The 15687-nt window shown below is 40.5% G+C and overlaps 2 protein-coding genes across 4 annotated transcripts; one reads left to right on the top strand and one right to left on the bottom strand.

Moving 5' to 3' along the window:
- Positions 1-196: 196 nt before the first annotated feature.
- Positions 197-3794, top strand: ghrh (growth hormone releasing hormone). Of its 2 annotated transcripts, none has more exons than XM_071493509.1 (7): positions 197-290; positions 982-1070; positions 1299-1410; positions 2203-2307; positions 3198-3302; positions 3410-3532; positions 3654-3794. In XM_071493509.1, exons 3-7 carry the CDS (start codon positions 1328-1330, stop codon positions 3664-3666), a joined length of 429 nt encoding a protein of 142 aa, XP_071349610.1. In that variant the 5' UTR covers positions 197-290; positions 982-1070; positions 1299-1327; the 3' UTR covers positions 3667-3794. The 2 variants fall into 2 exon arrangements, with proteins under 2 accessions (XP_071349610.1, XP_071349612.1); XM_071493511.1 differs by lacking the exon at positions 197-290 and adding an exon at positions 392-496.
- Positions 3795-5283: 1489 nt separating this feature from the next.
- On the bottom strand, positions 5284-15202 carry rpn2 (ribophorin II). 2 transcript variants are annotated; one of them, XM_071493505.1, is made up of 18 exons: positions 15068-15202; positions 14533-14723; positions 14305-14400; positions 13813-13988; positions 13609-13684; positions 13315-13449; positions 13049-13225; positions 12841-12959; positions 12375-12480; positions 11285-11376; positions 11072-11186; positions 10649-10843; positions 10454-10540; positions 10270-10365; positions 9724-9799; positions 7987-8116; positions 7338-7434; positions 5284-5916 (listed from the first exon to the last, which is right to left on the bottom strand). In XM_071493505.1, exons 1-17 carry the CDS (start codon positions 15078-15080, stop codon positions 7383-7385), a joined length of 1932 nt encoding a protein of 643 aa, XP_071349606.1. In that variant the 5' UTR covers positions 15081-15202; the 3' UTR covers positions 5284-5916; positions 7338-7382. The 2 variants fall into 2 exon arrangements, with proteins under 2 accessions (XP_071349606.1, XP_071349607.1); XM_071493506.1 differs by lacking the exon at positions 7338-7434.
- Between the last annotated feature and the right edge of the window lie 485 nt (positions 15203-15687).

Genomic DNA, 15687 nt, shown 5'->3' with positions numbered 1-15687 from the left:
ACTTTTTATTATTAAACTGCTCGAAAAGATCCTGGAGGCCGTGTCCGCGAAAAGAATGGTTTAGTACCTCCTGGCATCCTGCACAGCGAAGACCAAAGTAAACAACAGGGACTCATCTTGAACCCCGGCAGTCCGTTAGCCAAAGCTGTCCCTTGGTACGTCAAACTTCACGGTCCGTCTAAAAAAAAACACTTCACCGAAAACAACGTTCCGGACGACGAAAGCTCCGAAGTGACCTTTTCGTATATCTCACAAATCTTGAATGACTCTCACAAATTGAACAGTTATTGGTGAGATATACAGATCATACCTATTTATTCCCAAGCCCGGTGCCAAGGAGGAGACTTTTTTGTACTAAACAAGAGAAACGCTGCCCATGTGTTTGCGATCACCGCATCTGCAGCACCAATACAGGATGTACAGAGTAGACGCAACATAAACCCTTAAAACAATGCAACCTGTAGCCCTGCAAGAAGCACAAGAGGCAATACAAAGTGTAATGTTATTGTTTATAAAAGTTGCTTTTTTTCATTGACTTTTTTGGGGTGGTGGTGATTTTGGGGGGGGGGGGGGGGGGGGGCATAAAAATGCATTTTTATTTCCCAGACAAGCTACATTATTTTCGGGAGCAATTTGAATAATAGGTGTATGAGACAGAGATAGCAACATAATAATATTTTTCTAATATTTCTAATATCGAATGAATTAATGATTATACTTCTATTGTAGACCTTGTACAATATATTTGGCATTGCTGTATTTAATTATGGTGATGCCAATAAAGCAAATGTGAATTTGAGTAAGTAAGAGAGAGAGCATGCAGATAGCTCAGCTCAGCTCATGGGGGGAGAGAGAGAGAGAGAGAGAGAGAGAGAGAGATCATGTGTGATGTGGGAGTGACTGGGAGCTACAGGTTCAGTATAAACTGACCATGGATGCAGGGATAACACACAGTACTGTTCCAGTGTCTCTGTTGTCCAGTTGTTCCTGACAGTCAGCGATGATGAGAGAGGAGGGCACTGAATAGAGAGGAACTGCAGGGACGCTCTGAATTCACACAAAACATCAAGGTAACTCTGACAACACAGTATAAATGTATGTGTTTATATGAATAAATGTAATATCTGTGCTTTGATCATTTTAAACATTTTCAATTCAGTGTTGACATTTTCCATCACAGCAAACATCTCTGCCTGCTGCAACTTCAGTGCCTTCTGCAGAGCGACAAGGCTGCTTGAGGGAAACTGTGGTTTCAGCGTTTTTTCTAATGTAATTTCTACTCCTGTCGTTTATTCTAGCCGTCCATTCTTCTCTGGGACTAGCTGTGATGATGGAGAAAGCCGCACTACTCCTGTTCTGTTGCCTGGTCATGTCTTTATCAGGCTCCCCGCTCTACCCATCATCCATTAGGTAAGCCCTGACAGCTTTACTGAAATTCTTCACATCTTGTTCATTTCCATTATTACTGGATTTTTCACAAGTGTTTTTAAAGTTATTTAAATCGCTTATGACTGGTCAGCTCAGCTCCTCAGATTTGTAAACACCTATCAAAATACTTAAAAGAGTGAAAGACTGTCACTTGAATCAAGGCTTTTTGTAATTGTAATAGTGACAATTTAAAACACTACTCTAAATACACTCTGCAGATTATCTGCATCATTAAATGTTGCTAAGCTTTAGACAACAGCATCTGGCTTTACCAAGTGAAATGGAAAACATAAAGTTATCTTAACATTGAAGATGAACATGTCTAACAATACACAGGGAATAACACTGATGTGAGCTCAGCGTTGAAGTTAATGACTTGATCCCAGCGCCGGGGCTGAAAGAATGGTCATATTCACGCATGTAGTGCAAGAGGTGTTAAATCTGTCACTGGCTACTTTGCATGTCATAACTGTGCCCTCTGCACTTGTTATGCTAACAGGGGTCGAGGTGTCTGGATTCGTCACATTAGTGTTACATTTGCACAGCACCTTAATCACAGCATCCTGTGTCGAAGAAGCAGAATATGTCATTTTATAATAACTGGAGCATTTTGTACTTAGAATGAGGATATTTTTCTCTGTCTAAAATCCATACTCACCTACAAAAGTGTGAGTTATAATCAGTTTCTGTTTTGGGTGAAAAAAATGAGTACATTTATATATCAGTACAGTATAATGTGTGTGAATTTGTTTAATTAATGGGGATATTTCTCAGGTTCGGCCAGAGGGACACATCCATCCTGATGACATCTTCTATAAATAATCCAGCAGAGAAACTGCGGGATGACACAAGTCCACCCAGGGAGCAAGCAGAGTTACGGTCAGTATGTTAATATGGACTGAGTGGCTGATGTAAAATATGGCTTAAAGGCTCTCTTGACCTAATTACATTTAAAAAAAAAAATATATATATATATATATATATATTATGTTTCTCATTTACCTCTCGTGATATCTACCAGTGCAATGCAGATACATTTGTTTTTTGAGATATCTGCCTCTAAGACTCCTGCCTCCACACCAGTACAGTACAGGTCAATGGAATTTCTTTTGTGGTGCAAACAGCTTTAAATTTACATTTACATTCAACAGCAGCACGTCCTTTCATAGAAACTGACTCAGATACTCAGGATGATTTACACAACTCACTGTGAACAGTTTTTACAGGGATTGTTTATTCATTTGAAAGTAGTTCCAAAGAAATATGGTTTATTTATTTTTAATTTAATCTAATGTATTTATTTAATTGGATCCCCATTAGCTACTTTTATTAGATTTATTTGGATCCCCATTAGCCACTACCACAAGTAGCAACTACTCTTCCTTACTTCCTTACTTAAGTAAACATTACATCATAATGCAAAAGAATAATGTAAACGAAAGTCCAAGACAAAAGGGAAGAAGAAAATAATGACAAAAGCAAACAACAGAAAAACTATTAATAACAACAATGACTACAGTGTAAACAGCTCAGAAAAGGATATCTCAAAATCCAAACTGTGTCTGTGGCAACATCACTTGTGTTAAGTTAAGAAATATTCTTTTTTTTACCATTTGGGTGAAGTGAATCTTTAAGCTAGACAATTTAAAATTCACTGCAACAGCACATCCAGACAGATAACAGATAAATCCCACAGCTGTCTGTTTGTTGTTGCTTCATTATATTATATTATATTAACCTGCTCTGACTTGTCCACTTTCTGATTTTAGGTCAGGACGTCACGCTGATGCCATCTTTACAAACAGTTACAGGAAGGTCCTGGGCCAAATCTCTGCCAGGAAGTTCCTACAGACAATCATGGGGAAACGGCTGGGGTAGGTGCTGCAGGGGGAATGACGTCACTCTGGTGTATTCAGATCCAACAGGACACCAACAGACCATTGAAACATGAGTTGTTGGTGTCTTTTTTTTTTGTCCATAGTGATGAAAGTGAGAGCTACATGAAGCGTCAGTCAGATATCTATGAGGGGACCTATAAAGAAGATCTCACGTCCATTCAGAGCAATCAGAGATACAGAGTGCATGGGAATGCCATGGGGCCCAGGTGAATCAACCTCAATACGAAGCTCCAACATTCCGACACCCTAATAATAATAATTATAATAATAATAATAATAATAATGACATATTAGTCTGTCACTAACCTGCGTTTTTCCTCTTTACAGACTCCTGAGTTGAGAACTGTGGATGGGACAAACAGAAAGCTGCCGGTGCTCGCCACCGCTGCGCTTTTCACAACTATCACTGCTTGTTTTCTTACACCTCCTCCAACCTGTTCTTTACAAATGAAAATGATAATGTCATTTTTTAAAATTCCCATTAAAAGCTGTGAAGAAAACCTGCAATACAGCTTGTGACTGTGGAAAGAAAATGGCACTGAGGAGCTTTTAAGTTGTGCAATTTCGCTTTAACAGAAATATTAAGGATGTAATGTTTGTTTAAGTGGCTACTGAAGCAGCAATAAGGAAAAATTAATGAAATGTCAAGACCCATCTCAGAACCAGTGTGGCTGTGCTGAACCAGGCGGTGGTAGAAAGTAACACAAAGTCAAATGTGTATCAGATACAATTTTAAGCCATTTGTGTTTTTCATCTTATGCTACTATATCTTTCATTTCAGAGGAAAATATTGCAGTTTTTACACCTCTACATTTATTTGTCAGATCAAGATGTTATATACAAAGCATACAGGACCAGATTAGATTAATTTAATGAGCTGTGCCTATTCAGTTGCTCAATTAGTCATGCAGCCTTTATAACATATAATCAGTTCATAAGAAATGATGACTAAGATTACTACCAAATGTATTTTAAAAATGAACTCCATCTTGACCATTAACCACCTTAACATTACAATGCTGTGATGTTGATTGCATCACTAATAATTATCCAATAATATAGTAATTAATTCCACATAATGAGTACTTTATATTTTTATAATTACACACATTTGTTTACTCTGGTGTTGCCTGATCCGACCTCCTCTCAGGACTGTGTGGGCGCTTACACAATGTGCTCGATCCACATTTCTCACTCCCCTGTTAGTGTTGTGGCTCCTCTTAGTCTGGGAGCCCTAATGGAAGGTCTTTCAATGCAGATCATTTGGCATAGCAGAAAAACAACAGGTGAAATTAGCATCAATAACAGCTGCGTTGCTTTCAGGGTGTTTCAGGCTCCGCTGCCTCACTGGTCTGGTGTAATGGGATGTTTAAATGGGATGAAACCATCGTTACGTTATTAATGACACCAAACCTGTGCGTCTTCTGCTATGGTGACTGAAAATGTCTGGCCTACGTGGAGTCACATCCAGAGATAACATATTTTTTGCTCTTCTAAATGAAAGGTTACATTCATAAGTAATAAAAAGTGGTTGTTTCAAACCTATTAGCTTGATATTCCGTCTTTTTGTCACTATCCTCCACCTCAGCTCAGCAAGAAAACACAAAGGACAAAAGAATGACATGAATAGAAACAAATGCAGAAATAAATGATTAAATAGATAAATACCAAGTAAATAAATTTTGGTAATGAAAAATAATTTTATATGCCACTTTTTTTTCCTTCATAAGGGAAATGTGTAGTAAACAGTGTTACTAATAGCTTTACCTGGGGATGTAAATACTTCTGTCTCCACTGTTTGCTTAAATTGCAACAGATTCTCCCGTGTCTCCTCAATTTCCACTCAACCTTCACAGTTTCGATCCTTCATGAAGGAATATTTAAGATATAATTCATCTGATTTAAATATGCTGTGGGTTCCTGTTTTTCTCTACCACACAAAGACGCAGAAACTTGGTTTCACCTCAATTTCTTTATTTCCTCCTCTTCATTACAAAAACATCCGCAAATTGCCCATATTTTATTATTAACAATTTTTCTGGGGGACGCAAACTCTATCAAATAGGAGACCACCGCTCCTCCGACACATGTGACGCAAACAAGCAAACACACCGGCGTAGTTAGTGATGATCCAAGTGTCAGTGCTCCTGCCAGTGGTGCTTTACCATGAAACATGTTGACTCAGAGCTTCAGTGAGGAGGTGAAATGGGCACTGAGCGACAACAAAGAGGAATGTACAAAAAAAAAAACCAAAACACAAATGAACCCAAATTCCATCAAGTCAACCACAAATAAAATCCCCAGCTCACTTAGAAAACACTGGCATGTTGGACAGTAAGAAAACAAATCTCACAGGAAGATGAAGTGCAATGATCAGTAGCTTTACAGCCCTCAGTGGGAGAATTGCCGCAGTGTCTCAATTTCTTCCATTTGGCAACACAGACAAACTGCACGTTTAAACCGTTGGTTGGACTCTTGAACTACCACGCCATGTTTAAAGTCTGATTTTGATGAATGACTCCTTGGAAACAAACAATGATCTTCGTCAGTGTCTTCTTTTAATTTTTCTTGCCATTATTTTTTCTCAATTCTGTGGGAGAGAGAAGAAAATGGATGTTAGTCATCACCAACATGAGATGAAGAAAACGCTCCTGTTTTTATTTAACAGTGTTTCTCAAACTTTTTCAGACCAAGGACCACTTAAATAAAACTCACAGACCACTCAACTCCCCAAACACCCCTGAAACCTATAGGCCTACTACTTCAGTAGTACTGTGGTGAGCTTGCGCAGAAAAATGTCTTTTTTTGCCATTTTGTCATTTGGTCTTTAGTGGATAAGACAGTGAAGAGCAACAGGAAACGTGGGAATAGAAAGTAGGGGAATGACATGCAGCAGAATATAAAGCCCGCCAGGAATCAAACTGCTGCTCAGAACATATGAGGTCTGTGCCCTGACCACTCGGCTATCTGGTTGACTCTGTACAAATAGAGATGTGATCACTGAGCTTCCCTGTGCATCACACACTGCACTGCACCACTGGTCAGATGTCATCAAACACACTGTGAGCCTCAGTCGTAGTGACTACATCACTGGTAACACTTAACATTAGGCTCTTGTGTTCTTTATGTCGGAGGTTTTATTAGATTTTCTTTTAACTGACCCGCTCTTAAGCCACAGGTCAACGATCTTGTCTGCTCTCTGTTTGATGGTTAATAGGCTGCTGATAACTGGTGACATTTAACACATCCCCAGGGCAGGCTAAATGTAAACTTCATCCACATTTCCTTTCAAATGTCACGCTGATCATTTTAAATGTAAATCATACAACATCAACTGTAAACTGATGTAGCTACGCAAGTCGGGAATGAACAAAACGGTTGCTGTAAGTCCAACAACACTGTAAAACAGCTAATTCAAATCATAATGTTTGAATTTACATGAGCTGATGTGATATTGAAAACACCACATATACACTCCTCGCTCGCAGGCTGTGTGGCCGATCGCAGGCAGTTTGAGAAACACTAAATCTGAAACACGATATCTTGACAAATTTACTCACGGACCACAAGGGGTCGCTTGCGGACCACCGGTGGTCCACGGACCACTCGTTGAGAAAAGGCTTATTTAACACCTGTTCACTGACGTGTCACATAAAGGGTTGATCTCCATGCATGTCCATGTGCAACCGTTCACAACAAACAGAATATTATTTGGCAAGAGCAACAGACAAATGGCCAAGTTTCAGACAGCGCACACTTTGGTTCATGAACACAAAACATGTCACTCAGACGTGATGGTACAACCACAGCCACTAGTGTTAGACCACAATGGAGGGATTACCAAAGTGCTGGTGTGGCTATGGTTGTAATGATCATGGTGGGATGAGTGACAAGACAAACCAGGGGGGAGGGCAGCAAGTACATGTCAACACTCTGGAGTTCAAATGAGTGAGCACCACACAGCCATGCACGCTGCCAGCCATGATGGAAATGCACTGTAGATGCCCTTACTTCAGCCTGGAAGCACGACCGACTCGTTTGTTACAAAAGGGGGCTTTATCGTAGACTCCTATACTTTGCCAACCTACTACTTTGCTCTGCGGCAATCCTGAAAGAGGAGTAAAGAGACAGCGAGGTATGGATAGAGGGGTTAAAAAGGGAAGAAATAGGAAGAAGTCCTAACTGGAGAAAATGACATTCGTAAAATCAGTAATTGCAATATTGTACTTGCTTGAAAGGGTTAAATGTTCTGTCGTAAGAGCAGGAAGTAATATTGAACAATTACAGAGTGACGTCTTGAGCCGGTGACACAAGCTACAAATTGCTCACTCTGGCTCTTGGAGGGCTCTACATCTTGAGGGTGTGAAGAAATTGCCCACTCAGATCATCACTTGTGCAGATTTTGCTGCCATGCTTCTCTCCTGATCCAAGTAGGCACGAGATCTCCTCTAGGGAGAGAGCCTGGCATTGAAATCAGCCTCTGGGGACCAACTGAGGAGCTACAGATATAGAACAGGCACTTTCCTAAGGTTTGGAGCTATGAACTACCAAGAGGCCTCAAAAGACCCGAGTCCTCATCGTCTGAAAGGGGCTAGGCTTTCTCTCTGGGATTAAGGACCCTCTAGGGACCATTTGTGCCAGGCACCATCAGGAGACGTACCTCTTCACTGCTTTCTGGGCCAGCATGCGGTTCCCGGCGAGGAAAGTTACACCACCAATAATCGCCAGGTACTTCAGAGTCTGGAACATGTTCAGGTGGGTCCAGTAGACGTACATCAGGCCCAGCATGGCTGAAATGTAACAACAGAGTAGGCTTGAACATTAGCATCAAGACAAAGCAGCTGCTGGGTAAGAACGCTGTAGCATCCTGCATGTCAGTGGTTCACCAAGTGGACACAGCAGCACCTTTAAACTGGCCAAGATTTATTTCCATTTTTAATAATGTTTTACCACAATAAATAAAACCAAGGGCACATTTACATTAAAAACATTTTTATATCATGTTCTCAGATCAATAAAAACGGCGGAAGTAATAAAATCAAACAAATCACCACATTAAAACCCAGTCTTTTTGTTAGGCCACAGATTAAACTCTTGTTCTCTGGTTTTCATAGTTACGCATTATGATTTCTGACAAGAGAAACTTTCAGGTGCACATCACTTAGAAATAACAACTATCAGAGAAAGAGATGGAAACAGAGCTTAAAGAAAAGCAGCTACATCACAGTATTTGTGTAGAGTTTGGCAAAATTGGCAACATTAAAAGTCTGCTGAATTAACTGTTCCTGTTTGCAGTGAACCATTTTGATACTGAAGTAAACTTCACACATATTGATTCTCAGGAAGCTCCGGAGTCATTTAGAGGATCTCGATTGATTTCTAGGGCAGATTTGTGGCTGTTCAATCACAATGAACATTTATGATATGAGCATCCTCTGAAACTTCATAGAGTCATACTGAATCTAAAATTATGTGCATCGTGTCTGTGTGTTTAAGTCTGATTGAGTTTGATTTTGAGAAGGAGTATGAATTTGGATGCAAATACCAGCAAGTGTCACAGCCACTGCTGCTGCTGTCTGAGTTGGTAAATGGCCCAATCAGCAGCCAAGCTACGAAGACATCTCCTCGCTGATTTTATAACACCAGCGTGGACGTGCCCTTTGACCTCACACATTGTCTTTGACCTCGGGTTTCTTTAAACTCCACTGTGCCTCACAGTCTCTGTTCTCAAATGCTTTTTTAAACTGTTTGGAAACAACAGCTGTTTGCTCTGTTTACTACAGTTCTTTGTTCCATCCTATTTTTATATTCTGATAATGATCTGTATCACAGAAACACGTCTGTGTGAACGCCCTAATGGTCTGAGTTTCTGGAGATGTGTTGTCTCAATGTTGTGGTACTTCCAACACCAAAACCTCCCTTCTGTGAGGAGCAATGAGACTGTGACGCTCCTCAAATTTTTACATGAAACAAACATAAATGTCACATTTCCATCCTGTTTTCTACATTTTCTTCACTGTTCAAGCTTTAACTTCTGCTTTTTTAATCATTTAATGATGTCATATTAATGCGACCTCTTCTTCTGCAATGGTTTAATGGGATCTGACTGGAAAAATTGCACCAACCACACATTTCACATTTTCTTTTGTTGATTTTCTCAAAATTGGATTATAATTTGTTCTACATTAGGATGGAAACCATCCGTCTGATCTTATTCTGTGTTCATGTTACACACAGAGTTTACATGTGGAATTTCATTTCTCTGCATTATGATTGTGTAAAATGTCACCCACAGTCTTTACTGCGATTCACTCCTCATCTTGAACAAGAGCAGACGAAGAGGCTGCAGAACGACCGTATCTGTGATAAACATTTCATTTTAACGACGGGGACTGACCTGCGTGTCCCACATGGAACAGAATGGTGCTGGGAGAGAAGCTGAAGTTGGAGATGTTGGCTCCGAGCTTAAACCACTAAAGAGGAGAGGGGGAATAAAAGACAATGTGATTTTCATCCCCTTCAAGAGCTGCAAACAAAAGGGCTGAAAAATTGTTTACAGCCTCGAACACAATGCACTGAACCACTGTAACAATAACTATTACTCAGCACTGTAAATGCCAGGGAAAAAATACCTCACAGCTTTTGTGATTTCAAATTAAAATAAGCATAATATTCATGCAGTGCTGGAGCCTCATTCACTGTGTATGAAGGCTTCCTAGTGAAGAGCTTTTCTGGAAAATAAAAACTACACCACACTGTGTACACAACAACAATAACAAAGCTCTATTAAAAAAGTGTTGATTAATAATAGATGTAGGTTGGTTTTTAGGTTGTGCCCTCAAATAGGATTAATGATTTCTAAATTATTTCCATACATGTTACTCTGTAGTTTAGCTGACAGCAAAAATTAAAACTGAATTTTTCACAAAGTTCGCAAAATTACCAGGATGAGCAGAAGCAGGAAGGGAGACAGGATGAGGGCGGTGAAGGTGTTGGAGACCACAGTGGGCGGCTTCTTCTCTGGTTCCCTGAACAAGTGCTGCAGAGACAAGGACGTAGAGCATACCATTATATTTCCTGTTGTCATGCGGTAAATCAGATCCAAATAAGGACTAAAAAAATAATACCTGGATCTCTGGCTTGGATACATAAAGGGTCTTGGGCTGAATGGTAGCTGGGGCCTCTTCATCCACAAACTTCAGAACCACATCAGCCTTTCAAAAAGATTACAACACAGCTTTAGAGTTCAGGATTGACTTCTCATCGTCTGGTCACCAGTAAATAATTCTAATTACCACCATCAAGTCTGAACAGATACTCACCACATTCCACAAGATGGGATTCTCCAAGGTAGCGTCCCCAACAATTAGGTAGAGGGAATAGGAACCAGAGATGGAGTCAAACTCTGATTTCCGCTCTGCTGTGTCCAGCTCAAACTTGTATAGATTCTTGCTGTCGGGTTCAGCCACAAACACGACCTCCTGACCAGTTTTCTGATTGTGCAGCCGGACGAAAGTCTGTGACAGAGAACATGAGAAGGTCTTAATCTCGAAGGATGCTGAGAGCCCCATTTTTATACCCGCGAGACATAAAAATGTCTCATGATTGCTTCGGCTTTGTATGATTGCTTTGGCTGACCAGATGTGTAACATAATGGTTGGATGGTCACTAAAGTGCTTATGAAAGCAGATAAAGTCAGCATCAATGGACAGACTTTCCACATCCCTGCCACTCTGATTACATACCTGGTGAGGGGTAAGCTCCACTCCGGTGTTGACGTCAACCAGCTGGAAGGACATGGCAAAGTTCTGGTGGCTGTCTGCGGTGAAGGAGGCCTTGGCTTTGGAGGGATAGTCCACTCTGGGTCATTTAAAAAAAAAAGAAAGCATTTATTATTCCTCTGTCATACCACTGAGGTTCAGCGAGAGGGAATTTACTCGATGAACTTGTTTTCGAACCTGGTGGTCTTTGTGCCGATGCTCTGGTCCTTATCCACCACAGAGAGGTCCATGTTGGTAACAGCCACCTCAGTGGACACCTTTACTTTAAGCTACAGGTGGACAGAATCAGGACATGAGTCAGGGTGTGTGAGCACATTATCATTTGTATTACTTTGCTTGTCACATCACATAGAATCTCTTTTAATCTATTTGTTCTATCCGTCTATAAAGTCATGGACAAAATGGTCAATGCACATGAATGTGGATAATGTTCAATAAAGAAGCATAACGCTTGGTTTTTCCGTGGCTCTCATCCTTCATGGTTCTTACACGCCTTCATGCATTATGTTTGTTTTAAGCCTTTATTATATTTACCATCTTCCCTCTACTGAGTAAATTATATGTGTAATGACAGGTCATAACTAGGTATCCCTGTAAGAACAAATTCTTTTGAATTACTTTTGGGGGCTATAAGAAACTGTAGTAGACTAGAAATGGTCTTAATGAGAGACCTCACCTCACACATTGTACTACAGTTTATTTGCTCTTGGACAACCATAGTGAGATTTCTAGCCATGGAAGGACTTGAAGTTTTACGTAAGTATTAAAAGGTAAACCTAAAAAGAAGACGGTGATTTGTTTTTGTTAGTTTTTTTGTTTGTTTTTCTCTCTTTCCTGTGAAAACTAAAAATGTAACTCTTAATATAAAGCAAAGCTAGCAGTGTTGTATGAGCTTATGTACTGCCACAGGTGGCTTGTTCTGTTCTCTGTTTACTTTGCTATTTAAACATTAAAACTCCAGTGGTTTTAGTTTGCAGTTCCATAAAGTTGAGGGGGTTGCAAGAAACTTATTTAAACAAGAATGGCTTTCAGACCCTCATATGGGTCAAGCTCCATAAATGTTGAAAAAAGGATGTTTTCTATAATGCAGGGCTTCAGAAAGTTCTTAAAGTTACATTATATTGTTTTCAGAAGACTTCATGTGCGAAATGTGTGGAGTGGCCCTTTAATTTAAACAAAGGACTATGTAACCTGCACACTACTGGCAACTACTTTTAATAAAGCTCAGCCTGTTCAAGGTAATCATAATAGCTAAGTACAAAATCACCTCAACGTGATTGGCAACCAGTCGGCTATCCCCAGTCACTGCGATCTTAAACTGGTAATATCCACTGGCAGGCTGCTTGGACATGAAGTTCAGTTCAAAGACGCCACTGAAAAGCAGAAGAAAAAAAAAAGAATGACGCAGTGCGTGTTGTACTAAAACCAGACAGTACTGATGAAGAAATACTACCTTACAGAGCATCTCATAATTAATTGATAGATAAACGATTGAATGAACAAATAAAGTGCATCCTGTAAAGAAACTGAATGTGCTTAGTTAAAGATAATCAGCCCATAACAGTGATAAACAAATACATCTGTGTGATGTTATTATTTGCACTGACAGTGAGACTGCATTCCTGTGGACACCGGTATGTATGTCTTCCAGCTGTTGGGACCATTTTCAAGTAGTGCAGAGGGAGGGGTGCAGGGGAATAATGTAAAACCAACACTCATCTCTCAGTACATACTCATTAAGTGTGAAGGGTGCTTGGCTGAGTATGACGCTCTTGGAGGCCACAGCATACGCAGAATCCACCAGCACGTTGGCTGAGGCCAGAGGTTGAGACATGACATCAGTAACAAGGAGCTGTGAATCCAACAGAGAGACAGTGTCACTATGTGATGATTAAAAACCACACAGGGGACTGTAGCGAGGTTGATCTCCAGTATCTATACCTGCAGGGTTGGCTGGCTGTGGGACACTGTGGCTGGGCCCTGAGCGCTGACGATGACCGGCACGTGGAAGCGGTTGTTAGAGAGAGCAGCAGCGGCACTTGCCACACTGAAGGCCTCAGCAAGAGAGTCCCAGGATTTCTTGCTGAAGATGGAGTTCACCAGCTGGATGACTTGGTCCTGTGGGGAGAACATAATCTTCCATCAGTGTCCCAGACAAAAACACGTGAAGAGAAATGACAAAACCTGCATTAACAGAGAGATCATACCTCCTTGAGAGGGGGCTCCATGTCCACATGATCTGACAGTGAATAAGCAGCAGTCACAAACATGGCAGTTGCCTCGAGTCCCTCTTCAAACTGGAGATAGATGCCACCGAGGTCATCCAAACGAGCTGTCAGATCCTGAAAGGAGAAAAAAAAAGCATAAATGTATTAAAACATAATTCTGCTAAAAAAAAAAAAAAAAAACAACCACGCTGAGCATAATTACAGTCCATTGTGTCTTGCTCTGAGTCAAAGAACAGTGACACAGCACCACCTGTTGGACATTAAAGAGCTCACCTCAATTTCCTCCAGTATTCCTCCGAGCTCTGCCTGCTGAGAGAGGCGAGCTGCTGTTTGAAGAGCTGAGGTAATACTGTCCAAAGAGAACATACATTTGTTGTGATTTGCATTATTCAAATAATTTGCTCATGAGAACTGTGCAACCCTCCAGACAGACTGTAACTGCACTTCTAAAACCAGCACAACTAACACTTCACTTACGCCATAACATTGTCCTCCTTGTTGATGCGAGCTGTCAGAGCACCTACAACTTCCTGAGATGCCAGAGGCAGTCCCAGAGAGCTGAGTGCGCTCACGGCTCGATGGATCTGAGTCATAGTCGAGTCTTCGCTGACTGCTGCCAGCAGGATGTCGCGGGTTTCATTGGACACAGGGATCTATGTGGTGAACAAAAATCTCATGTAAACAGTTTGGTCTTCATTATAATACAACCTTATCCACTTTTCCATGTCACTGTACAAGTCAAACTACTTATCCTTGACAATTATTTTACCATCATAGTTGTAACACCTTGGCCATGAAGCAGTTATGAGGATTTGAGTTTAAAATGTATTATTGTGATTTTACGAGACAAAAATCTGATTATTGTATTGTTTTTATATTATCCAGTTGCACCACACTTTTATCTATTCCAAACAATGTTTTTTGATGATAGAGAACAGCAGCAGGACAGTTTAGACAACATTTTCATACCTCACATCCTGAAATGGCCTGACTGGTCTCAGCAGCAAAGAAGACAGAGTCAACACTAGTGGGATCAAGCTGGGATTTCAGGAACTGGCATACTTGCTACGATCAGAAACACATTTTTAAAAAAACATTTAATATATGTGTAGATTATCATTTTATGAGTAAATGATCATTTCAAGAGTCCAGTCGTCTATGTCAGAATTAATAACTATAATGGAGTGACTTCCTTACTTTGTGGTCAGAAACTGCTGCTCCAAGCTTGGTCAGACCTACAACAGAGTAGTAGGCGGACTCCAGGTCGGTGAACGGTTGGCTCAGGAGGTTCTGCAGTCGGGCCACATCAGGCAGGGAGAGGTGGTGCGCCGGTGTGAGTGCCTGAGCTCCAGCGAGAGCCAGGCTGAGGAAGAGCCACCCGTACAGCCCTGCAGACACAGAGCGGGGAAAACAGCAACCCGTCAGCTGGTCCAAACGTGTATTTATACATTACCATCGCGAAGATGAAACATAACACATTTTTACAATGCACTATCTCTGATGACGACATGTATCCATTCATTGAGATAACGCTCTCTTGGTCATTGCAGCTTTAGCTACGAGGCGACCAAGCTAACGTCAGTAGGAAGCAGCACACTGCGTGCACCCGGAGGCCTTTGTTTCTCCAGCAGTTCTGACATAAGTAGTTCAGTAACTGCATACACAACACAACTAAAACGAAAAACACGCATATTTCACGTTATATTCAAATTTAATGAATCAATTCACTTACCACACCGGTCCATGTCTTACAGTCTAATGCAGCGTCACCAAATCCGACGATTGCTTCCGGTGTCTCAGAGAGCGATCCGTCAGCAGAGGTCAAATATCCGGTTGTACATTTTACATTTCAAAATAAAAGCGCAAGGCAATTTCGATTTTCTTTTCTAAGTACACGTCACGTCATTTCAGTTAATAATAATTTATCATCATTTATCAATTATTAACATAATTGTTAGACAATAGTTTGTATGCGATAAAGTGGTGTGTTTATCATGCAAACCATGCAGGACGTTTTGCAATGTTTTGTGATAGCATGTGATTATGTAAAAAAAAAAAAGTTTAGATTTTTTTGTAGTGCATTCAATTCTAGCGGGTGAATCTGAGCCTGATATGACTGCTTTTCTAATCTCTGCATGATTAAAAATGTGGCTCACCCGTCAATGTATTTCCAAGAAAATAAAGGGTAATGATGATAAGTAGGCTACACATGGCCAAAAAGTATAAACAGATCTTTCATACATATTTCCAAATGAATATTTCTTTTGTTGTTTCCAAGTACTGAAAAAGCAGATACATGGAAAATTAAAACTTGAACTTAGCTTTTACCATCCGCAAAACTACAACACAAAA

The sequence above is a fragment of the Trachinotus anak genome, unplaced genomic scaffold (assembly GCF_046630095.1).
Source record: "Trachinotus anak isolate AG129_WGS33_773 ecotype Australia unplaced genomic scaffold, CSIRO_AGI_Tana_v1 ptg000013l, whole genome shotgun sequence".
Lineage (NCBI taxonomy): Eukaryota > Metazoa > Chordata > Actinopteri > Carangiformes > Carangidae > Trachinotus > Trachinotus anak.
The sequence above is the reverse complement of the archived record's forward strand: the minus strand, read 5'-3'. Positions and strand labels throughout refer to the sequence as shown.

What these genes read in the sequence shown, in the direction of transcription:
- ghrh (XM_071493509.1), top strand. Translation starts at nt 1,328, where the DNA reads ATGATGGAGAAAGCCGCACTACTCCTGTTCTGTTGCCTGGTCATGTCT. An exon ending in CTCTACCCATCATCCATTAG is followed by an intron (nt 1,411 to 2,202) that starts GTAAGCCCTGAC and finishes GATATTTCTCAG; the next exon opens with GTTCGGCCAGAGGGACACAT. An exon ending in AGGGAGCAAGCAGAGTTACG is followed by an intron (nt 2,308 to 3,197) that starts GTCAGTATGTTA and finishes TTCTGATTTTAG; the next exon opens with GTCAGGACGTCACGCTGATG.
- rpn2 (XM_071493505.1), bottom strand. An exon ending in GTTCCATGTGGGACACGCAG is followed by an intron (nt 8,117 to 9,723) that starts GTCAGTCCCCGT and finishes GTTACATTTCAG; the next exon opens with CCATGCTGGGCCTGATGTAC. An exon ending in GCCCAGAAAGCAGTGAAGAG is followed by an intron (nt 7,435 to 7,986) that starts GTACGTCTCCTG and finishes CTCCTCTTTCAG; the next exon opens with GATTGCCGCAGAGCAAAGTA.